Source organism: Ambystoma mexicanum, chromosome 2q (genome assembly GCF_040938575.1).
Source record: "Ambystoma mexicanum isolate Mex_15411 chromosome 2q, UKY_AmexF1_1, whole genome shotgun sequence".
Classification (NCBI taxonomy): Eukaryota; Metazoa; Chordata; class Amphibia; order Caudata; family Ambystomatidae; genus Ambystoma; species Ambystoma mexicanum.
The window spans coordinates 893353037-893378623 of NC_090924.1; the positions used below are offsets into that span (position 1 = coordinate 893353037).

The 25587-nt window shown below is 48.5% G+C and overlaps 1 protein-coding gene across 4 annotated transcripts in view; it reads left to right on the forward strand.

Annotated features, from left to right (window-relative positions):
* The window catches only part of ARHGAP21 (Rho GTPase activating protein 21), a 1630902-nt gene that overhangs the window by 1575891 nt on the left and 29424 nt on the right, over positions 1–25587 (forward strand). For all 4 annotated transcript variants that reach the window (XM_069648161.1, XM_069648162.1, XM_069648163.1 and 1 more), the window contains one exon: positions 1616–1647. In XM_069648161.1, coding sequence (XP_069504262.1) covers positions 1616–1647 — 32 coding nt within the window. The remainder of the gene's footprint in view (positions 1–1615; positions 1648–25587) is intronic.

A 25587-nucleotide genomic window follows, 5' to 3' on the forward strand; every position in this document is an offset into this window, starting at 1 on the left:
CTTAATCTTGGTGACTAGTATGCTCTTGCTTTGGAAAAACCTATTCTTTCTTTCAACTTAAAGTTGTGTTTATGGTCTGGATGGAGCCTTTTATATTTTTTAAATATAAGACTTGCATCACTGGATCAGAGCACGTCATCACAGTTGTCCATTTTTAGATGTTCCTTGATAGTCAAACAATAAATGCTCTTTTTCAACACATTTGTGCTGGAGACAAATTAGTTTATTGTATATTGCATGACATTTGGTTGCACAGCATTTTAAAAAATGGAATTTAAAATGCAAATGAGTGTTTGTTACATGAAGTATTTTCTCTCTGTAGAGGGAAAGACCACAAAATAAGAATTTTGTCATGGCACTGTAGGGTCCTAGTTATCATTTTCCATACCGACTTTCACTAACCCCAGCATGTTGTGCCCAACAATGTTGTTTTTTGTCTCCAGTTTTATATGTAAAGCACTCACTGAAACATTTTATGATGTTGAAACAGGAGAGATGGGAGGAGTCTATCATACGGTGATGTCACTAATGGATTCTGTGATGTCAATGATGGACAGCTGGAACTGTAGGAAGAAAGAGGACTGTTGCCCTCATTGTAGCTGCCTTGTCTGCAGAAACCCCCGTTTCTTGTAAATGGAAAAATAAATGATCTGTCCTGTACATTTTCTGTTAAGAGTATTTTGAACAGATCAATGCTACTTTCTTAAAGTCTTTCTGCTGTTTCTTGTTATTTCTGAAGCAGACACCGAGGAGTAATAGCATGGTATGGTCTACCGGTTTTTCTAGTCATAAAGCATTAGCCATGGTTCAAAATGGTGTGGCATGGGGCTCTGCTCTTATCAGAAAAATAATAAAGACAAGCCAAATCACTTTTTAAAATCAATGCTTAATCAATTTTTTTAGCCTCTTTTATACTTGCCAAACCTCAGTCTACCAGAAAGCAGCATTATAATGCTTATTTTTCAGCTCACTGTAGCACATACATAGATTCTGAGTCAACTTTTTGGTAGTTGATATCCAGCTTGTTACATTTCTAAAGTGGATTCAATTCACAAACAGTGTTGGAGTACCTACTATAAAATAACAAATTAACTTTATTGTTAAGATAATAGATATTGCAAGAACAGAAGTTCAGATTTAGTTTGTTTGAAGTAGGTGCTGCTGTAATGTATACACATGTGCTGCTTGCTTGGCTCAGCATCTTGCTTAATGCCAAACGCTGTGTTTTAAATTAGGTCAAAGAATAGGGTAAGTAACGTTTCCTAGCAGAACTGGAATAGTGTAGTTCAGTAATAATGGTTCTTCAGTATACTAATATGTAAAATATTTAGCTTAAAAAATAATACACTTAAGTGTTTTGTTTTTATTTACAAGAACAGGGCTCCTTTGCCATTTCTATCATGCCATTGGGCTGATTCTGCCTACAATTCACAGCATCCTTTCATGGCGGTGGCTTTCTGTGGTGCGGCTTTGTGAGCTCGGATTTTCCACTTCGTTTTTCTTTTGCTTTCACCTTTTGGTCTGTGCTTGTATTTTCCATAAGTCTAGCAATATGTGTAGTAGTACCTCATATCACCCATTAAAAAAAATCTAACCAGTTTTTATTTTTCCACAGACTCAGCTACTAGTGACTCGGCCAAATCTAAGGTAAATACACACCGATCTCCATGTTGACAGCTAAGCACATTGCCCTTTGTTACCCTTTAGTGCTGCATATGTTGTAGTTAATCACTAGAATATTTTGAAGAAAAAAATGTAGGAGCTGAAAATACCCTGTCCTTTAAAATAATAGAACATCGACAATATAGCGAAATAGCTGATGGATTAAGTGCTTTCTACCCTATGTTACACAACTAGGGTTGGGTGGTCTGAAACAGATTTCCTGAAAGTAGTATAAAGTATGTGACATTTCGTAATGATTTATTGTTTTCAGCAATTCCTCAGTAATGACATTAGGGGGGTATCTCTCTGTCCTAAAATCACTTGCGATATAAAAATAATTGTCAGCAGTGCGCTTCAACCACCGCTTTTAGCCAAAATATTTTCATGTATTCGGTATTTATGCAAAGGTAGATTTTGAACACACTAAAGGAAAACTGCACAACTTAATGACCTCAAAGGCCATTGCATTTAAGACTAAAAGGTGGAGCTGAAAACAGTTAGTTTACGACCAAGTTTCCTGACAAATTCCAAACCTCAGCTCGACCTTACGGATCTCTCATCCACCATTATTCCATGTTCTTACGCCACCCTTTTTTTTGCACCAGCCCACATTTGCTCACCCGGACACAAAAGGGATCGTAGAGGAACCTCTTTTGATAGCTTGCTTAAAGAGCTGTGCATATACATTTCCATGGCTACTTGTGCTTTCACATGTCCTCCAAATGACGGATCCTCATTGCCCCAACATGACCCAGACAGCTTTGTTCTTTCAACCCACTTACCTGTCATTGAGGCATGTTCATAATGTGATATCATTGTTCTCTATTATTCAGGAAGAATGGTAATATTGGTCATACGAATCATGACACTATGAACTTGGCATGTTTTCCTTAGGGTCAAAGGGCTTGCAAATATTAAATATGGAGATTCCCAGGGTGGGTTGAAGACCTGAAAACAGAAAGTTATTCCGTCTATTGTAACATTTTTACTATGTAGTGTCAGACAAAGGAGCTTTTTTCCCTTTCCCTTTTTCCTATTTTACTTCAAGAAATAACCTCTCACCCATTGTTTAGCCAATACTGGAAAAAAATTTTAGAGGGCCATATAGAAACCCCCCCTTCTTCCCCTTTAAATTTAGAGGTGCGCCGGGCTGCGGCCCTGGGAGCATGCGCTGCCCTGACTGCCCTCCGGCGCCACACCCCAGTCCCCTTTTCCACGTCAACGGAACGGGCCGAATTCACCAGCGCTCCTGGATTTGGCTTCGGCCATGTAATTCCACCCGCGGAACAAGTAATAATACATGGCGCCTGGCTAGGTCCGGATATGCCCAGGAGGGTGAACATATATTCAAACAACAAATTAGGATGGGAGTCCCACACTTTTGAGATTCAGAATCATTTTAGTTTAATCTCTCAATTTTGGTGATGATACATATATCAATTGTTAGCATAATAACAGACAGACGTACAGTTGTACATTTGATATGTAGGTGTACCACTAGGTACCACCCTCAAGAGTGTGGAGGGTGCATGCCTTCTGATGGTGCAAGATCTCTTGGATACACAGTTAACAAGGGTTTACAACACAAGAGTGAATGCAGCCAAGGACCTCAGTTGGTCCAAGGGTATTGTCATAGGGAAAAAAACACAACAGGTGTGTACAGTATGCAAGGAGTGGAGTTGTCATAGATCGACACTGTAGTGTTTCGGCCACAGGGTACGAAGACCGGACGTAGGTGACTGGGATGGCCTTCTTCAGGATGGAGGTGAAGGGATGAAACACTGTCTGTGGGGTATCGTGAACCGACAAGCGGTGCGGCGGTAAGGGCTTCTGAGAGTCTTCGACCATGCGGGAAGTCAGGTGAAGGTGGTGGCCCAGTGGCCACTGTTGCTGATGGAATTAGTCCAAAGAACCGTATCTGGAACCGGGGTCTACAGATGGCGGTAGCATCAATCAATGGTGCCAGCAGAAGCGTCTAGCTGTAGCGTCGCAGCACATGCTGCAACGCTACAGCTAGACGCTTCTGCTCCGGTAACCAATTGCTGGCACCATTGATTGACGCTACCGCCATCTGTAGACCCCGGTTCCAGATACGGTTCTTTGGAATAATTCCATCAACAACAGTGGCCACTGGGCCACCACCTTCACCTGACTTCCCGCATGGTCGAAGACTCTCAGAAGCCCTTAATGCCACACCGCTTGTCGGTTCACGATACCCCACGGACAGTGTTTCATCCCAAGGCCATCCCAGTCACCTACGTCCGGTCTTCGTACCCTGTGGTCGAAACACTACAGTGTCGATCTATGACACAACTCCACCCCTTGCATACTTGTACACACCTGTTGTTGTGTTTTTTTCCCTATGACAATACCCTTGGACCAACTGAGGTCCTGGGCTGCATTCACTCTTGTGTTGTAAGCCCTTGTTAACTGTGTATCCAAGCGATCATGCACCATCAGAAGGCTTGCACCCTCCACACTCTTGAGGGTGGTACCTAGTGGTACACCTACATATCAAATGTACAACTGTCCGTCTGTCTGTTATTATGCTAACAATTGATATATTATATGTATCATCACCAAAATTCAGAGATTAAACTAAAATGATCTTGAATCTCAAAAGTGTGGGTCTCCCATCCTGATTTTTTGTTTGAATATAAATTCCACCCGCGGATACTTCACTATCTTTTTTGGTCTTTTTATCTTGCAGGTAATGGGTCCTCAGGCGTCACGCTCCTCCCCAGCGCATGTCGACTTCCACATGGTTCAGCAGGTGTCCATCCTGCAACGGGCTCTTCCCAACTTCAGACCCCCACGCCCTCTGCCTATGTTGTCTTGGCCCAGACCACGGTTAGCAAGCTTGTACAGCGTGCAACGCCCTGTCATCGAGGTCTCTGAAGAACAGGCTAGCCAGGTGGAGGTAGCTCTTCCAGAAATCACCTCCAGAGAACCTGAAGGACTTTGTCAAACATTGTTCCAGGCCCTGCGGGGGAGACTCCTTCCCAAGGACTGACCCGTGCGGGAGGGACCGCCCTGGTTCTACTACCAACGCATGCACCAAGGCCTCCCCGGCTACGGGTCGAGGGATCCTCGGATCCTCCCGGTGACAGTGTTGAGGGACCAGAAGGTTCTTATACCGGGTCTTCACCCGAGGGGCTACGCCCTTGTACCGGCAATATGTCCGAGTGGCCCTGCCCTAGTACCGGCAATATGGCCAAGGGGGCGCCTAAATGCAGCTCTACCGGCCCCCGGACCGAGGGTGTTACGCCTACCAGGCCTTGGCCTGAGGAGCAGGGTAGGCCTCATGATCCACACTCGAGTCCTGGAGGAGGCTGGGCCCAGCGAGCTGAGTAACATGACGCAGGCATGTGAAAGGCAGCTCGACAAGGTGGCCGCCGTGTCAGACATCAGCATCCGTCTGACGCCGCACCAGGAACAGGAATTCGGTGAAAAATTAGTCAAGGTGGGACTGGTGTCAACCGGGTATGTGGCCTACAGCCTGTCTTTAATTTGAGCAGGGCAGGTTCCCGCCACGTCCATATGGATAGTTTACAGCGTCTCCAGCAGCTACTCGGTCTCTATCCCCTACCACCTCTCCAGCCTGTGAGGACAGGTTCTTTGAGAGGTTCCTCTGACTCATGAAGTCCCCTCGGATGGGGGTGATCCTCATGGATGCCATCAGAGAGGTCATCCCACCAATGCTTCCAGCACCTCAGGCTCCTCCGCCGGTGCCCCTAGCCCAGCCTTTGCCACTGGCTCCGGCTGCCCCCTTTCCAATTCCTCGGGTGGTCCCGTACCAGCCTCCACCACAGCCTCTGGCTCCGGTCGCAGTACCCTAGCCTACGACTCCCGCCACTCCTCCATCGGTGCAGGATCCTCCTGACCCCCAGGCATACATGGACAATGAGGAGGACCCCGACACGCCATCGTCAGCCAAGGCCTTCCATGAACGTCTTGCAGGGCGAGCCGAGTACCTGGGCCTTCCTCACCCTGAGGTCTATCAACCAGCAGAGGGGTACCTCGCAGAAGTCTTCACGCGACGCCCCTCTGCTAAAATGGGAATTCCACTGCAGACCGGTGTAGTCACCCTGGCCAAGAAGGGTTGGCTCAAGCCCCAGTCTGTCCAGCCGGTCAATCGACGCCTGGACGCCAAGTACAGGCAGACGGAGGGGAATGCACTCTTGCTATCAGCCCATCCTCAGCCACACTCCTCGGTGATTTCTGCAGCATCACTATACTCCAAGCCTCAGTCGTCTTCAGCCGCCTCCTCTGCGGCGCTGCTGGGCAAGGAGGAGAATATCTTGGAGGCATACGGGAAGAAACACTTTTCCAACACGTCCTTGCATCTTCGTCAGGCCAACACTGATGCCATGCTGGCGGCTGGTAACCAGAGGTTGTGGCAGGAAATTGCGGATTTCTTCCCAGAGCTTCCTACGCAGAGCCAATCATGTTTCAAAACGTGACTGGCTGAGGCCAAGCTGGTGGCGCAGGACATGTCATGATCACTGCTTCCAAGGAGCCAGGACCAGCCCAACGTCCTTGGAAGCAGGCCCCTAACCCTAATCCTAGGCACCAGCCGGTCCCCACAGGGACCTTTTGGACCTTGTCCTGGCGCCGGTGGCACCAGGCTCATCAGAATCATCGGTTCCGGCACTGGAAGCGCCGGGCTCATCATTGGTGTGAAAGTGCTTGGGTGGACTTACCTGCGGCAGACCATGCTGCTTACTTACCAGCCTCTTAGAAGCCCTCGGTGAACAGGGACTACTTTCTTACCTGGGTGGGGCAGCTCCACTCCCTGGATACAGCACTGGAACTCTTCTGGAAGCAGGAACTCTTTTCTTACCTAGGCGGGGCCGTGGAAGAAGACGCCTCATCACTCCAAGGCTATTTAAACCACACCCGATTGATGAAACATGCTTCGCGTTATTCTGCATCTGCAGCAGAACGCTCACCGAGTCTGTTCCAGCCTTTCTTCTTTTGATCCTGAACCTGCAAGAATTATACTTACCATTCCTGTACCCGATCAACATCAGCACCTGCAAAAGACCAGAAACAACAGGTTAGCAAGACGAACTTTACACGCAGTGCTTACTCACCTGATCCATCGGCAGCGGCCGTGTCTCACGCTGCATCTTCACCTGCAAAGACAACAGCATTGTTACACTTACCGGCACGCGGCGAATTCCGGATTTCTTCATTCTGCATCGTCGCCTGTAAAGACAAAGAAAGAGACATTAAGCAGGTACTTACTCACGCCCATCACGCTCGTCGCAATCAAACGCCTGCGAATACTCCGGCGTCTCTTCAACACGAACTAATCTGCAAGGAAAGAGACAGTTAGAGCGCTTGCCATACTTCCGAATTTCCAGGCGCTTCACTGCCACGCATTAAAAAACTATAAAGACAAAAGGTGTCCAGAAACTTACCGGTCGTGCAGACGACGGTAACCATCCTCTGAAGTCAAGAGGCCGATGTTTCACCAGTGAAGGAACTGGCAACGGCACCCTGCACTAGACGCAGATGGAGAGCCCAGCATTCACCTATCTAAGGTGAGCACGTTGACCTGGGAGGGGGGCTCTACAGACAAGCTGGGAAGAGAGAGAGAGAGATAGGGACATTCAACAACCCAGACCTTTAATCCCCATATTCTTTCACCTGCAGAAACCTCACCCTTCGAGTTCGACACAGTGCGAAGAGGTTCGACCCCAGAAGCCAATCGAGTCCTGCACATCACTTTTCGAGTCACAGACCCCTTCCTGCCAAGACCCGCGCCTCCGTGGGAATCAGGTGAGCGTTACAGAACGCGAAGCCCACCACAAAACTCCTACCCAGGCGCAATGGAAACCTCAGACACTGATCAGCTAGCCCAGTTGCTTGGGGAATTAAGAGCAGAAGTACATGCAGCTCGTCAGGAAACGAACGCTCTAAGAAGAGAACTGATAATTTCCAAGGAGCGAACAGAGGACCTTGCTAGGCAGTTGTTACAAACGCAGGCAGGACAGACACCTTTGCCCGTTCCAGGAGGGAGTTATCCTTCTGCATCAGCTTCAAATCCAGTGCAAATCAATCTGCCCGGTAATGTGCCCTTGGCTCCGCCCGAACGCTTTTCTGGTGATCCAAAGAAATTTGCAGTGTTCATCAACCAGTGCCGCCTGCACTTCTTATGTCGACCAGCTGCATTTCCAACAGACCAGGCCAAGGTGGCTTTCGTGCTTTCTTATCTCAGTGGCAGCGCTGCAGATTGGTCAATCCCTTTAGTCACCCAGGATGATCCGGTTTTACATGATTTTCAGGCCTTCCAGTCCAGCATGGAGAAACTGTTCGCAAGACACGCACAAGGGCAGGCCTTGGACAATGAACTTCTCTCATTACGACAGGGTAATCAAGACCTCTTGACTTATATAGCCTCTTTCAATAGACTCATAGTGGAAACACAATGGCCTGAGGACAAGAAGAATAACGCTTTTCTACAGAGGCCTGCGTGGAGAGCTCAAGGATGTGCTAGCGCAAGTTGTCAATCCTCCACAAGAATGTTCTGACTATATTGACTTAGTTGTCCAATTGGACCATAGACTACAGAACAGGAAGGCAGATCGTTCCAGATTTGATACCCGAGTGTTTTCTAAACCACAGACCTCGAATAAGGGAACTGACACTGTGGAACCCATGCAAATAGGGGGCATGAAAGGACCTTTAACCCAGAAAGAGCGGGAAAGAAGAAGGCAGCTGCAATTATGCCTCTATTGCGGAAACTCAGGACACTTTCTTCGGGACTGTCCAGTGAAACCAGCTAAGAAGACTGTAGGAGCCGCGGATACCTGTACCACAAATTCTGAGCAGGGAAACGACTGTAACGCTCACCTGATTCTCGCAGAGGCGCCGGTCTTGACTGGGCGACTACCGTATCTTCAAAGGTGATGTGTAGCACCCGGTTGGCTCTTTGGGCTGGACCTCTGTGCACTGTATGCCTGACGTGTAGAGTAAGATGTCTGCAGATAGAAAATATGGGGTTAATGAACTGGGGTTATTGGGGTGTCCCTATCTCTTTCCTCTTCTCCTCTCCTGTAGACCCCCAAAGGTTAACGCTCTCACCTTAGGTAAGTGAATGCCGAGCTCTCCATCTGCCTCGGGGCAGGGTGCTGTAACCAGTTTCTTCACTGGATAGGTAGCGCAGGCCTCTTGACTTCAGAGGACTGCTGTCCGTCGTTTACTGCACGAAAGGTAAGTTTCGAGTCATTCAAATGTCTTTAAAGTCTTTAGTAATGATGTCTCTTGTTTTGCAGGGTTCCGGCGATGGCGGATGACGGGCTGAAGTGAGTTGAAGATGGAGCCCGTGTGATGAATAGAAGCGCCTGGAAGCACGTAAGTAAGCGCTTGTTGCCTGCTTCACTATGCGCTCTAACTGTCTTTTTATTTTGCAGGTACGAGTTCGGAGCGGCTGCAGGGTGCCGGAATACCCACTGGATTAGATGTGGAAAGGAGTAATGGCATGTGAGTATTAAAGTTCCCCAATGTCTTTAAACGCACCTTGTTTTGTCTTTCAGATGCGGGATGCAGCGCCGAAGGCCTCCGGAGCGTGCGAAGAGTTGGTAAACTTTTGTCTTTCAGATGCCGGAATGCAGTGTGAAGACCTCCGGAGCGCACGAAGAGTAGGTAAGCCTTTGCCTTTCAGATGCCGGAATGCTAACCTGTTCTTTCTTGTCTTTATAGGTGTTGCTGAAGACTGGATTCAGGATGGTAAGCCTTATTCCTTAGGCCCAGGACCGGATGCAGAAGACACAATGAGCGTTCTGCTGCAGAGGTTGCAGAATAACGCAAAGCAAGATTCATCCACCGGGTGTGGTTTAAATAGCCTCCTGTAGTGCTTAGGTGTCTCCTTCCACAGCCACGCCTAAGTAAGAAAAGAGTTCCTGGTAAGAAAAGAGTTCCTGCCTTCCAGAAGAGTTCCAGTGTTCTGAATCTAGGGAGTGGCTCCAGCCCCACCCAACAGGAAAAGTAGTTCCAAACAGAAGAGGATCAGAGGCTCAACTGGCAGGCAAGTAAGCAGCATGGTCTGCTGCAGGTAAGTCCACCCAAGCATTATGAGCCCGGCGCTTCCAGCGCTGGGACTGGGCATATTTATGAGCCTGGTGCCACTGGCGCCAGGACTGGGTCCAAAAGGTCCCAATTGGGACTGGTTAGCACTCGGAACCTGGGTTATGGATCTGCTTCCAAGGGAGTTGGGAAAACCCTGACCTTTTGGAAGCAGAGATCATGACAACGACCTCGCCCGACAAGAGTAGAGGTCCTCTTGCCGAGCGTTAAGATCTGTCCCGTGACCTCGCATTTCGTGATACCCATGGTCCTCATTAGTCCTGAACGTCCGGATCGTTTGCATGCAATTGAAGCTTACATTGACAGCGGAGCAATCGGTAACTATGTGGACCGTGAAATGGTATCAAGGATGAATCTACCCCTTGTCCCTAAGGCAGTAAAAGACGTCATCACTACTGTGGATGGCACAGAGATAGCCTCCGGACCAGTAACGCATGCCACCCAAGAAGTGACGCTAGTGAGTCAAGATGGACACCGGGAGAGAATCGTGTTCGATGTAATCAAGGCCCCTCAGTTCCAGATCATTCTGGGAATCCATTGGTTAGAGAAGCACAATCCTCAGATGGATTGGCGAGCTAAGACGGTTCAGTTTCCAGAGTGTTTTACCACTTGTTATCCTCGGCCTGATGTTTCACTGGCAGCAATCTCTTCTGAGGAGGTTCCCAAATTACCTCCCGAATACCAGGAATTTCAAGACGTCTTCCGGAAGGATCAAGCTAACACCCTGCCTCCTCATAGGTCTTACGACTGTCAAATAGATCTGATACCCGGAACAACTCCTCCTTGCAGCAGGATCTATGCCCTCACCGAGCCAGAGAACCTTCACCTCAGACAGTACCTGGACCAATACCTAGCTAACGGGTTTATCCGTCCTTCAAAATCTCCAGCTTCATCGGCTTTGTTCTTCGTTCCGAAAAAGGAAGGAGACCTTAGGACTTGCATAGATTACCGCGCCCTGAATCAGATCACTGTTAAAAACAGATACCCGTTACCTTTGATCCCTGTACTCCTGGACCAAGTCAAAGATGCACGTATATACACAAAGCTGGATCTCAGAGGAGCCTACCACTTGGTACGGATAAAAGAGGGCGATGAATGGAAAACGGCCTTCCGCACCAAGTCCGGGCTATTCGAATATCAAGTGATGCCCTTTGGACTGTGTAATGCTCCTGCTGCTTTCCAATATTTTATGAACGATGTCCTTAGAGAACTCATAGACGTGTGTGTTGTTGTCTACATTGACGACATCCTCGTCTATTCATCATCTGAGGAAGAACATCAGAGACACGTTAAAAAGGTTCTCGAGAGATTGCGTCAACATAATCTTTTTTCTAAGCTTGAGAAATGCGTTTTCAACGTAACGGAAGTCGAGTTCCTGGGATTCATATTGTCACCTAACGGAGTCCATATAGATTCAAAGAAAGTTGATGCAATTATCAAGTGGCCATCACCAACCTCTGTAAAAGGAGTTGAAAGCATGTTAGGATTCGCTAACTTTTACCGCAGATTCATTCCTGAATTTTCTCGGATAGTCCAGCCCATCACCGCTCTGTTGAAAAAGAACAAACGTTTTGGGTGGTCTTCTGAAGCAGAACAAGCCTTTCAAGACTTAAAAGCTAAATTCATTTCTGCACCTGTTTTAAAACATCCTCGCCCAGAACTTCCTTACATCATGGAAACGGATGCTTCTAGTCTTGCTATGGGAGCAGTGTTATCACAAAGAGATCCGGTCACACACCAACTACATCCTGTTGCCTTTTGGTCCCGCAAGTTTTCGCCTCCCGAGATCAACTATTCAATTACAGACAAGGAACTTTTGGCCATCAGATCGGCCTTTAAAGCCTGGCGGCATTATCTTCTAGGAGCCAGACACACAGTCACCGTAATGACTGACCACCGCAATTTACAATATCTAAAGACAGCCAAAGCTCAGTCTTCCAGACAGCTTCGCTGGGCTCTGTTTCTAGCAGAATTTGACTTTATAATTACTTATCGACCAGGCAGTAAGAACGGAAAAGAGGATGCCCTCTTCCGGATGGGAGTAGATGAACATTTGATCAACCCAGATCCAATACCCATAATCCCAGAACAAAGGATTTTGGGTTTGGTCAGCACTCAATCTTTTGAAGACATCAAGACCACGGTTAAATCACTCCTAACTCCGACCGATTTGCAGGACTGGCAATTAAAGGGAAAAGAATTCTCAGTAGATCAAGACCTACCATATTTCCGAGGACGATTGCACTTGCCCTGTGAGAAACTACAAAAACAAGTAATCTCCTGTTATCACGATTCTCTAATGGAGGGGCACCCTGGCATTACCAAAACCATGGAAAAGATTAAAAGACATTTCTGGTGGCCATCGTGGAAAAAGGATATTAGAGACTTTGTAATCTCCTGCGGTGTGTGTGCCCAGAATAAAAGTCAAAAGCTGAAACCAGCCGGCCTATTACAGCCACTTGACATCCCTCCCTGTCCATGGCATACCCTGTCCATGGATTTTATCACGGACTTACCTCCATGCTTGGGGTATACTACCATCTTAGTAGTCGTGGATCTATTCTCCAAGATGGCTCACTTCATACCCCTCAAGGGTCTACCTTCAGCCTCAGTATTGGCCCGAGAATTCTTGGCAAACATCGTTCGCTTACACGGTTTTCCTTCGGTTTTAGTCTCCGATAGGGGAAGTCAATTCATCTCCCACTTCTGGCGCAGTTGCTGTCGTCTAGCCCAAGTTGATGTAAGACTTTCGACCAGTCACCATCCCCAAACTGACGGACAAACCGAAAGGACAAATCAGACACTAGAACAATATCTACGTTGCATGCTCCAACAAACGGAAAACCCCTGGAAGGACATTCTTTGGATCGCTGAATACGCTTACAACAATTCGGCTCATTCTGGAACCGGGAAGACTCCTTTTTTCCTATTATACGGACACCATCCTAGAACCTCCAACCTGGATCCTCCCCAAGAAATTGAAGCACCTGCTGTGGATCACTTGCATTCGGAGATCACCTGTGCTTTTAAGGAAGCCATTGCCCATCTGCAAAGAGCTAAAGCTCAATTCAAAAAGGCAGCCGATCGGCACCGTAAAGAGGCCCCTCACTACGCTCTAGGAGATCAGGTCTGGTTATCCACTAAGCACCTGCCTTTAAGAGGACCCCGCACCTTCATCCCGAGATACCTTGGACCCTACCTCATATCTGCCGTAATTAATCCGGTGGCTGTCAAATTGGAATTACCTACGCATATGAAAATACATCCAGTATTCCATGTCTCCTTATTAAAACCAGTACAACCAGAAACCCGATTGACTGAACTCCCAGAACCCGTTTTGGTAGACGGAGAACTCGAATTCGAAGTAAAGAACATCCTAGACTCCAAACTCTCCAGATCTAAATTATACTATCTGGTTGATTGGAAAGGATACGGTCCCCAGGAAAGGTCTTGGGAACCCTCAGAACATGTCCACGCACCTCGTCTGGTCAAAAGATTCCATCTGAATCACTCCGACAAGCCAAAGCCCCCGGAGAAGACACGCTTAGGAGGGGCCTTGAGGGGGGGTACTGTCATGATCACTGCTTCCAAGGAGCCAGGACCAGCCCAACGTCCTTGGAAGCAGGCCCCTAACCCTAATCCTAGGCACCAGCCGGTCCCCACAGGGACCTTTTGGACCTTGTCCTGGCGCCGGTGGCACCAGGCTCACCAGGCTCATCAGAATCATCGGTCCCGGCACTGGAAGCGCCGGGCTCATCATTGGTGTGAAAGTGCTTGGGTGGACTTACCTGCGGCAGACCATGCTGCTTACTTACCAGCCTCTTAGAAGCCCTCGGTGAACAGGGACTACTTTCTTACCTGGGTGGGGCAGCTCCACTCCTTGATACAGCACTGGAACTCTTCTGGAAGCAGGAACTCTTTTCTTACCTAGGCGGGGCCGTGGAAGAAGACGCCTCATCACTCCAAGGCTATTTAAACCACACCCGATTGATGAAACATGCTTTGCGTTATTCTGCATCTGCAGCAGAACGCTCACCGAGTCTGTTCCAGCCTTTCTTCTTTTGATCCTGAACCTGCAAGAATTCTACTTACCATTCCTGTACCCGATCAACATCAGCACCTGCAAAAGACCAGAAACAACAGGTTAGCAAGACGAACTTTACACGCAGTGCTTACTCACCTGATCCATCGGCAGCGGCCGTGTCTCACGCTGCATCTTCACCTGCAAAGACAACAGCATTGTTACACTTACCGGCACGCGGCGAATTCCGGATTTCTTCATTCTGCATCGTTGCCTGTAAAGACAAAGAAAGAGACATTAAGCAGGTACTTACTCACGCCCATCACGCTCGTCGCAATCAAACGCCTGCGAATACTCCGGCGTCTCTTCAACACGAACTAATCTGCAAGGAAAGAGACAGTTAGAGCGCTTGCCATACTTACGAATTTCCAGGCGCTTCACTGCCACGCATTAAAAGACTATAAAGACAAAAGGTGTCCAGAAACTTACCGGTCATGCAGACAACGACGGTAACCATCCTCTGAAGTCAAGAGGCCGATGTTTCACCAGTGAAGGAACTGGCAACGGCACCCTGCACTAGATGCAGATGGAGAGCCCAGCATTCACCTATCTAAGGTGAGCACGTTGACCTGGGAGGGGGGCTCTACAGACAAGCTGGGAAGAGAGAGAGAGAGATAGGGACATTCAACAACCCAGACCTTTAATCCCCATATTCTTTCACCTGCAGAAACCTCACCCTTCGAGTTCGACACAGTGCGAAGAGGTTCGACCCCAGAAGCCAATCGAGTCCTGCACATCACTTTTCGAGTCACAGACACCTTCCTGCCAAGACCCGCGCCTCCGTGGGAATCAGGTGAGCGTTACAGGACATCATGGAGTCCACCGTGGCCCACATTGACACCTCTGGCCGGGCCATCTGCATCGCTGCGGACATGAGAAGAACAGCCTGGCTCTGTGCAACTAAATTTAACCCGGACGTCCATGAACGCATATTAGACCTGCCGTTCGAGGGGAGTGACCTTTTCCACTCCACCACAGACGAGGAGCTGGACAAAAAAAAAAGCTCACAAATAGCCAAGTCTTTATCCATCCTGACAAAGACCACGCCCAAATCGTACACTCAGTCACAGCAGCGCTCCGACAAGGGACGTACATACAAGGGTTCTGGGGCTTCCAAGAACGGAGGTCCAGGCAGCCTGACCACTCGCTGACTCCACATCGGCGCAAGCAACAAAATGGGTTTGGGTGGCGTAAGGGCTTTTTCCAGTCCCCCTCCTCCACAACAGCATCTTAGGGAAAGAAGGGATGACACCCCTGTGGGTCCACTTGTCTCCAGTGGGGGGCAGTCTTGCCCTCCATGCACATTTCAGGCACCAGAATTTCGCGGACCCCTGGATCCTCACCATAGTTTCCACGGTGTACCGCCTACTCATCTCAGCCTCTCCTCCCTCCACTCCCTCAAGTTGGGACAGCAACTCTTCGGACGGAGATCCGATTGCTCGTAGAGAGCCAGACCGTGGAGGAAGTCCCAGCCTCCCAGCAAGGATTGGGCTTTTACTCCAGGATTTTCACCATTCTGAAAAAGAACCAGGCGGGCCTGAGGGTTGTGCTGAACCTTTCCTCGCCTCTACAAAAATTTAAGATGGTTACGCCAGCTTTTATAGTGGAGACATTGTGCAAGGGAGACTGGATGTGCTCCCTGGATCTAGAGGACACATATCTACACATCCCGATATGGCAGCCCCATCGTTCTTTCCTACGGTTCAGGATCATGGGCTACCATTTCCAATACAAGGTCCTTCCTTTTGGCCTCCACTCGGCCCCAGGGTCTTTACCAGACTCATGAATACTGTGGCTGCCCTTTTCAGGGCCCCCACATCTACACATACCTTAACGACTGGCTTGTCAGGGCTACATCGCTGGAAGCAGTTCACATTTCCCAGGCTCTTATGAACACACTGCACGATCTGGGCTTTTCGCTCAATCTCAAGAAGTCACAGCTGCAACCCACGCATAATCTGACATTCTTGGGCCACATCTGGGATACGTGCTCCGAGAGGGTGTTCCCTTCGGAGGACAAGATCAGAGCCATCAAGAGGGCCAGTACTCACTTCCTCAGCAGAGAGATGACCTTGGCCTGGTGGTACCAACACCTCCTGGGTCTCTTGGCAGCGGTCTTATTAGCCGTCCCCCACACGAGACTCTGGATGAGGAGGATACAGCTGCACTTCGCGGCATCATGGAACTAGGAGCGGGGCTCTCAATCCAAGATGGTCAACGTTCCTCCATCTCTCCACCAGGACCTCACATGGTAGGCCATGGACTGCAACCTACGGACGGGCAAGCCCTTCCGACCTCCCAACCCGCAGATCACCATCGCCACAGACTCCTCCTTCAAGGGATGGGGAGCCACTCTGGGGGGATCTCTTGGTCCACAGCACCTGGACCAGACACGAGCAGGAGTACCACATCAATTGGTTGGAGCTGAAAGCCATCTGGCTAGCGCTCAGTACATGCTGGTCGAGTTGTCTGTCTGGATGAGGACAACTTTGCCCATGTTAACTGGGAGGAATGCTCTATGTCAACAAGCAGGGAGGCACCAGATCCCCTGCACTGTGCAGACTGTCAATCATCATGTGGGAGTGGGCCCTGGAAAAGAACATCTACCTCACGGCAGTCCACCTTCTGGGCAATCCAATCTTGAGGCAGACAGGCTCAGCAGGTTGGGAGCGGACAACTACGAGTGGCAGTTAAACAACCTCGTTACTCAGATCTTCACCAGATATGGTTGCCCCCAGGTGGATGTCTTTGCCACCTGGCACAGCAAGAAGTGCCGTCAGTTCGCCTCCTGGCAGGGGCAGGGCCCCGGCTCCCTGGGCGAAGCATTTCGGATTCAGTGGAACGGCATGACAACTTACGCCTTCCTGCCCACTCCGCTGATTCACAGAGTGATTTCCAAGATCAAGTAGTCTCGCCAGCTCGATTCCATGTGTTAATATCCCCGGAAAAATCTCATGATACAAAAATACTGCCATATTTTTGTGGCGATATTGAGCCATGGACCCTGCGGGGGACCCCCCTGCAACTCCTGAATTATTTTGAAATGTGCAGGGGACACCCCTGTAACTCCTGCATTATTTTTAAATGTGCAGGGGGCAACCCCCGCTCCCACAAATTATCCCCCCCCAAAAATATCGCCTATGGCGAGACAAACGACCATATGTACGGCGATATTTTTGGTGGGGATAATATGTAGGGATACCGCCAGCTCAACATCATTTTAATAGCTCCATGGTGGCCTGCCATGCCATGATTCTCGGAGCTACTCAGCCTCTCGGAGATTCCTCCGATTCACCTCCCGACGGCCCCAGCACATCTTCTGGCGCAGCAGGGGGGCAGGGTCATCCATCCCGGGCCACAGAAGCTAACCCTCACAGCGTGGTTCCTGAGCAGCTGACGCTAAGGCACCTCAGGCTAATCTGGCAATCAAACAGGGCTCAAACAGGGCTCAAGGAGCAAGGCTACCAGGACCCAGTACAAGAGTGAATGGACAAGGTTCTGCCACTGGGCAGCCTCCAAGGAAATCGACCCCCTGGCATGTACTCTGGACGCCGTGCTCTCCTTCTCGGCGCACCTCGCCCAGGAGGAGGAGGAGGAGTTTTTTCCTTTTCCAACCCAATTGTCAGACATTTTACAGGTCTCGCCAGGCTCTACCCGCCCTTCAAGAGGCCGTACCGTGAGTGGGACCTCAACATAGTGTTGGGTGCCCTGGCGCACAAACCATTAGAACCTTTGGCGTCCGCGGCAATCAGGCTGGTCACCATTAAGACGGCCTTGTAAGTCGGCCTCACAGAATGAGCGAAATCCAGGCACTGGTCGCCTCAGAGCCATACACTACGTTTCACAAGGACAAGGTAGTCCTACGGACACACCCAGCATTCCTACCTAAGGTTCTGTCCGCATTCCATCTTAACTAAGAAATCGTGTTGCCCATGTTTTTTGCTGAGCCGAAAGACGAGGCATAGAGAGTTCTGCAATTCCTTGATGTCAGGCGTGCCCTGAAATTCTACTTGGACAGGACCAAGGGCTTCTGCAAGTCGGACTCTTTGTCACCTTCAGAGGATCAAAACTGGGGTATCAGGCCTCCATAACCTGTTGGATGGTCTCGGCCTTCAAAGAAGCCTACGAGGGGCAGCACAAGCCACTGCCAGCCAACATACACGCTCACACGGTCAGAGCCAAGGCAACGGCCATCGCTTTCCAGCGGCATGTCCCCTGGCAAGTCATAAGCAGGACGGCCACATGGCCACCCCTTCGGCTTTCTGCCACCACTACTGTTTGGATGCCGGTTCTAGAGCTGACACAGCTTTTGGGCAAGCGGTTCTTAGAAACCTGTTTGCTTTAGGAGGGTCTCCTCTCCACCCTGGGGCTACACTCAGTAATCGCTCATGTACTATGGAGGAAAGAGGACGGGGCGTAAGAGTAATTATAAGTTACTCACTGTAGCGACTAACCTTAGTCCCCTTTCCTCCATACGTCCCACCAACCTTCCCCCTAATAAAACTGGTGTCATTAGGCAATGTTAAATCTATTGTCGATGCGTCTATGGGGGACTGAGGTGTGGTGCCGGAGGGCGGAGTCAGGGCAGTGCATGCTCGCAGGGCCGCACCCCTACGAGCCTCTACATTTAAAGGGGAAGAAGGTTTTTCTGGTGAAAAAGGTTCTGTCTCCCATCCCTTGGAAGGGACGCTCATGTAGTATGAAGGAAAGGGGACTACGAGTATGTTAGTCACTACTGTGAGTAACTTAACATTTATCCATCATGGTTACCCTTAAGCCCCCAAGTGCTTCTGTAAGCTCTTAAACTTTATTCCATTAAGTTTTGAAGTGCTAGTTTTAAGTCTTTGAACATCCAGACCATGAGCAACAAAGAACACAAATTGAAATAGCAACTGCATTCTCTACTTAAGTTATTATGAGCATAAACGAAACCGGGCTGGGTCAATGTCTCTAGCCTCAAGCAAAACTAAGAACCACATGTTCAACAAATCTGTGCATACTAAGATGGAAAGTAACAGTGCAACATTAGGGTATTTATTGTGCAGATTGTTCCCTCCAGCGCAGACGTGACCAGTGTAACATTGGTCAACAGACAAACTGCATATGTTTACTTAGGGATCTTGCTATTCGAGGGGTGACTTCAACACCAAAATATGTGATCAATACCAGGGACTGTTGGAGATCCCACTCTGTGAGCAGGTGCTTATAACCAGAGACTGCACTGAATCAGTTGGTCATGCACATTAGCCCAGGTTCTGTTCGGAGAGGTTTTCATTAGAAACATATACCCCCAAACCTCTGATTAACTATGCCATATTGAATAATCTCAATCTCAGATTGAAATAATCCAGATTCCCAATGGCTTCTAATAGTATGAAGAGCATCAGAGAAAGTATGCACCCATGTCTCATTCTTGGCCCCGGCGAAAGGCCTTTTGTAATGACAGACAAGGATAGAAACTTGAAGACAAACTTAATCTGTGAAAGTTACCTTTGCTCGAAACCCATCCTTCTACTCTCGACTGTCTTCGCCCCTCTGTTACAGTTAACATTTTATGGAGTCATCTGCAAGTCTTGATTTGCTTAAGCTTATCTGGTAGTTATAAGGTTCAGAATAAGCCCCTCCATATTCTTAGCTGGGGTTCTAGCTAAGATCTTACAATCTGTGTTGGAGTTAAGCAAGTCCTGAAACTCCCTGGCAGAATTGGTTTGAGAAACGTATTGTAGGCTTATGGGCAGCGGCACTTATTTTCCAGACTAATGTTCATTCCATGCAATAGACAAATCACTGCATTGGGCATGATTCTGTAAAGTATGTCTTGGACACCACCCCATGTTCAGGGAGTTCATAGCATTCACAGACCCTCTCTAGTGAGATCTTCAAGCAGAGTGAAATTATGTTCTATTACCGTAGGCATTCTGACCTTATGTTCTGGTGTGTGTATTTCTTCCTAAAATGCACAAATTGCTGGTTAAGCTCTTTTGGTTCACATGTTTTAGGAGTGATTGTCTATACTCTGGCCTGGTGGACAGATGTATAGAAGGCCAACCTATATTGTGACAGGGACAACTCTGAGGAGCTATAGCTAACCAGTTGAGGTAGCAGTGACACAGTCTTGGCTAAGATCTCTAGAGGTGGTGAGCTTGCAAAGGGTTCACAGTGAGTTCACATAATGGGAATCATAGATGACACTTGGACAGGATGTATACAAAGTTATTTTTTTATTGGCCAAAACACACTATGAAAAATGACTACTAGCAAGTAGAGTTATCACACAAGACTTATAAACATAGATACATATATACAGTCACTTGTAAAAAGGGTATAATAATCAACACAAACTCCTGCAAAGGAAAGGTATGGTTATATTATGCACTTATAGGTTCACAGAGATTGATCCCTAACTAAAATTGTCCAGCCCGAAGTTGTCTGCAGGCTTTTGCACAATAGTTCAGATAAATGTTCCACAGAAGTTATGAAGCAGGAAAAAATGCAGGTAGGGTCTCTGGTGTACAGTGAAGGGTTCTTATGGTTAGGGTACAAGTTAGACTAATGACCAAAAGTAGCCCCAACGTTCAGATGTATTTTGCAAGCAAGCAAGGACAAAGCCAATAATGTTAGAATTAAGGTTTATTATAAGCCCATTGACTTACAATGGGAGTATAAGGGTAGGTAAAACGCTCTAACTTACCCCACCCTCATACTCAGATTCTTCCCCAGACTTGGCAGGACAAAGGAAGAGGGTCCAAGGTTGCTTTTAACCGCCGAAAGTCGGAGTCCTTGATTCACAGCGGTTGCAGGTTTGAGCGTATCTCTGGTTGATGTCTTTCACTGTTCCAAGGACTCTCAATTGAAGAATGCAGCAAAACTCGCTGCAGGGCTCCTCTCAGGACTGGACTCGGGTCAGGTAAGAGATTTCAGACGGTGGTCACCACAGCGAAGCGATGCAAAGAGACTCAGCAGCTGTGGTCATACTTTCCCTCCTATCTCGGGTCCCGTTGATGCTAGGGTGCCGAAATGTCGTAAAGGTCAGTCTCATAGTGCCAAATGAGTATCCCCCAAGTTCCAGGTCGAAATGGTGCCACCGGCAGCACAGTAGCCCAAAATTGAAAATGGTCGGCCACAGGACGGTTCCAGGGCACTTGCGAAGACTTCCTTTGGCAGGGCACCAAACAGACTTCAGGAATGAATGGTCCCTCCACTCTAAGAGTCGGAGCTCCTTCGCAGGACTGCTAAAGATAACGAGGAAGACAGGGCTCCTCCAGGACAGCAGCAGAAATTGGCCGCCAGGCCTCTTTCAGTCAGGTCGGAGGTTTCTTTGCGGGTCTCACAGCTGGACAGGATACTTTGTTTCTTCTGGTTTCTCCCGGATCTTTGAATAATGGCTGCAGGGGTCCTCTTACCCTAAAAGCCAGGTAAGAGCTGCTGTCCTCACTAGCCAATAGCAGGACTAGCGCACATACACACCCCAGCAGTGGTCCAATCAGGACCACTGGCGGGAACATTCATGCATACCGCTCAGACACACTGAAACCAGTTTGTGGTTGGGGCCCACAGTCCCAGCCCACATCCTGCCAGCAATCACACACAGCCCTCCAGTAGGCCACCAAAAGCTCCTGCTTTTCCGGGCACTGGAAGTCCTTATTAGGATTTTCCAGGCCTTGTAGGCCAGGAAGAAGGCTAAAGAACAAGATGGCAAAAGGACCAGCAAAAAAATCTTGTGGGACGGCCATGTTTGACCAGTAGCCACAGTTAGTAGCCAAACACGGTAAGACTAAAACAAAAATTCACAAAAAGAGGGAAAAAAAGTCACTACTGCTGCTAGCTTATCCTTTTAGCACACCTAGAGTAACCCAAAATCCCCTGAGAGTTAGTGTAGGGCAAAACAAAAATGCACCCTATTATACTACAGTCTAAGCTGCATTGTACAATGATTAAGTTGCCACAAGTGATCTAAAAGTAACCAAAAGTAGGAACACAGAAACATAACTAAGGGAAATAATGTTTCCCAGTACTGACAGCCCAAGGACATGTCAGTTTCCCTGTGACATATGAGCAAAAGCCAGTGCAGTGAAGCTTCAGACTTCACTGCAAGAAGTACAGGTCAGATTCAATAATAAAAGCAAAATGTTTGGGGGTTCCATGAAGATGGAAGGAAAGGTGCAGTAAAGAGAAATATTTCCCAACATGTCAGCTCATTTGACTCCTTTCCTCTCCAGAATACATGAAAATCTAGAAATGATCTACAAACTGGCAAATGACATTTCAATTACCAGGCCAGACTTAAAACGATGTTTCGCACATGTGGCTGCATAAATGAAAACAGACTAATGCTTAACGCATCCAAAACCAAACTAATGGTTTGCAGTGCAACCCTGTCGAATGCCACCTCAGACCCCTGGCCCATTGATTTGGGCCCATGTCATGCACCCTCCACAAAAATCAAGAATCTTGCAACAGCAAGGGATGACGGTTACAAACAACTTCTACCAACTTCACACATACTGCTAACTACCACACATTTTTTTCACTCACAGAACCTTGGCTGTGATCACTTTTCCCAACAAGACTGGATCAGCAAACAGCCTTTTTCTAGATCTCACAGATTACCTAGTTGAAAAATTACAAAGGGGACGAAACGTGGCAGCAAGATTGCTCCTTAGAAACACATTGTTCAAAATATCACACGTTCACTTCAGATGCTGTATTTATTTCCCTGCCAAAAAAGGGGTACACTCCAAAGCCCTAGGCATCGCCCGCCATGCTTACCACAAGGATGTTTCAACACTATTCGTCCACCAGGACTCTCAGATGAAGTGTCTCTTTCTTCAAGAGAAAGAGCAGGATCATCATTGTTAGACACCAAATTTTGGGATGCACTACCTTAAAATCTCTTCATGGAACAGAACCTCCAGATTTCAGGAAAGCACTCTACAGAAAAATGTTTACACCGCAAGTAATTAAAAGCAGCCCAAGGCCAAGGATCCTCTCTGACTTCCATACACCTCAACCTCCAAAGCTTACAGAATCACTTGCTGTGCATATGGCCCGACAGCCAGTGGTAACCGCAGAGTATTGCATCTTGTCTTTCGAGAATTGAAAGGGGGCGTCGACATGGGCGTGCCTGGAACACTATCTCTACGTAATGTGTACCCAAGATCCCTCACGCGTCGAGGTCCCTCGGATTGTTTTTTTCCGCCCAGCATACTGGTCCCATTATGCATAGCTTGTCAAAGACATTGCTTATTGTCCCCTCGACCTTTGGTCGAATAGTTATTTAAAATAATTCAGATCACTCTATCCATTCCTTCTTTGGACGGCTGTTTTCAGATTTCTGCCGAAGACCTTCAGAACTTCGGACAGTAATCCAGTCGACGCTGATGACCATGTGGCCGGGCCTTGCGCCGGCCTACACAGTTGGGAGAGTGGGGTCGGGGGTGGACATTTTTCTTATCTGATAATACCTTTCCCTTTCCTTCTGCTTTCCCCTTTGGTCTTCGTCACTCTACCCATCCTCAGCTATGGAAAGGACTCCATTTAGGTTTTGCCCTATTTGTAAGAGCAAATTTCCTTGGAAAGATGAGCACAGACGGTGTAACCAGTGCTTGCCCCTTGATCACAAGGACGACGGATGCGCGGCTTGTAAGCTCCTCTGTCCTAAGACATTAAAGGAGCGTAGAGTCAAGCAGTGGGCGGTATACGATATGTCGAAGGCCGAGTTTTCTTCCACTGCCACCGAATGGGACGACGGTGAGAGTGACGATCAAACCTCCGAACCGTTCCGCATCGTCTGTCCCCGGCCTTGCTAGGCACGGCTTAGGCACTACTATAGGGAAGTCGCACCCCGGCGACAAAGACGAACATGTATACGGCACTAAACACACAACCCCAAGTCAATCTTCGGCCAGGTCGAAGAAGACTTCAGCGCCAACGGGTACACCGGAGGTTCCGGCAGCACCCACCGCAGCCGCATATGCGCCTAGCGACCAGGCCATTGAAAACAAAGGGCGCTACCCCTAATATACCAGGCTCCATTGAGACGCATCACATGAGGGCGTCCGGCGACGATATGACTCCGTTTCCGCCGAAAACTGCACCACTGAAAAAGGCTGCCCTCGAAGACAAGGCTCCGGCTCTGCAAAAAAAGACTTGCTCGCAATCGCAGGCTGGAGCTACGCGCCTCCCGACTGCAGAGCTGACAGCTTAGCTAGGATTGTTTCCGCCGATTCTCAGAAGAGGCAGTTCAGGGTTGCTCCGAGGCCTACGGAGAAGGCCAAGGATGGCCTAAGGGGAGTACTGTAACCCACCCGTAAGTCGATGGAGACACAAGGGACGTCACACCTCGGTCGGTCCCTTAAGAGGAGTTCTCTGAGGGCGAAGAAGGCCTGTTCTCGATGTTGAGACTAACATCTTTGTTTTTCGACGGATTAGCGTATTCCGGACCCTTTTCCACCTCTAGACCATTCTAGGTCTTCGGTTTGGACTAGAGAGAAATTTGAAAACTGCATGGAAAGGCTGGACAGGTTTGTTTCCCATTCAGAACAACCCACACCTAGGAGGCCACGGGATGAGAGCCCTGTGGACCCCAAAGCACAATTTCCAAGGCTTTTTGACCCCTCTTTGGAAGAGGATATATACAACTACGACTTAACTAAAGAAGACATTCCTGCAGACCCTCAGGATGAGGAATTCTTCAATCCTGAGGACATGCATGAACACATAGAGGGCTGGGAGGAGAACCCAGATGTGGGTGACCCTTAACGATGGCAGTCTCCAGATCCACAAGATCATGATGCCCTGTCCCTAGATTCTCCCCAGTTCACCCCCACTAGACAACAACTCTCGCCAGTGGATGATCAATTGACTTTCAACGTAATGTTGCGTAAAGCAGCTGATCACTTTAAGATTGCTACAGATGAAGCTGCCCCTGAAGCGTACTTCGTGGAGGACATCCTCAAGGAGAAGCCGCCGGCCAGCCAGGCTATTCCTCTCCTCAATTAAGAAACGTCTGGCACCCTCCTTATCAACACATGCTCTCACAAGAGGTATTAACCCAAGAATAGAAAAACTCTCTTGTCCTTCTCTCTCAGACCCTCTGTATATCAGAGGTCCCTCCACCCCAGACTCTCTGGTGGGGACTACTACAAGAAAGAGGGCAGGGATCCCTTTGTCGACTGGCGAGGCACCCCCCCCCCCGATAAGGAAAGTAAACAACTCTATGCCCTTCAGAAGGGGATCATGGCCGCAGCAGCGTTTTCAACACGTATTGTCAACAACACGACCTTGTTGGCCAGCTACGCCGATACCCAGTGGGCCTTATTACAGGAAGGCATACAGGAGGTTCCAGAACCTCTACATACTCTCCTCACCACTGTCACTGAGGGCAGACAAGTGAACCAAAGGATCTACGTGAAAGTTTGCATGAGAAAGGTGCAAACTACCACACGTGCATACCCACACCCACAACACACCCATGCCACACCCTCAATACATCCCCACCCACACCCCCCAACATAAACAAAGCCCACTTACCGTCTTCTTCACGCTGGGTCCCTGCAGCACCAGTTCCCTTTCACTTCAGTGATCGGAAGGCTGCAGGGGGTTCCCCCGCATCCCCTGCTCACTATACTACAACCCCCCCCCCCCCCGTTTCATTTTTTTACAATGCTACCACTAAAGGATCGAACTTTTGGTGTTCGAACCTTTGGTGGTAGCATTTTTAGATCTAATGTGAACCATTAGATTCGGTA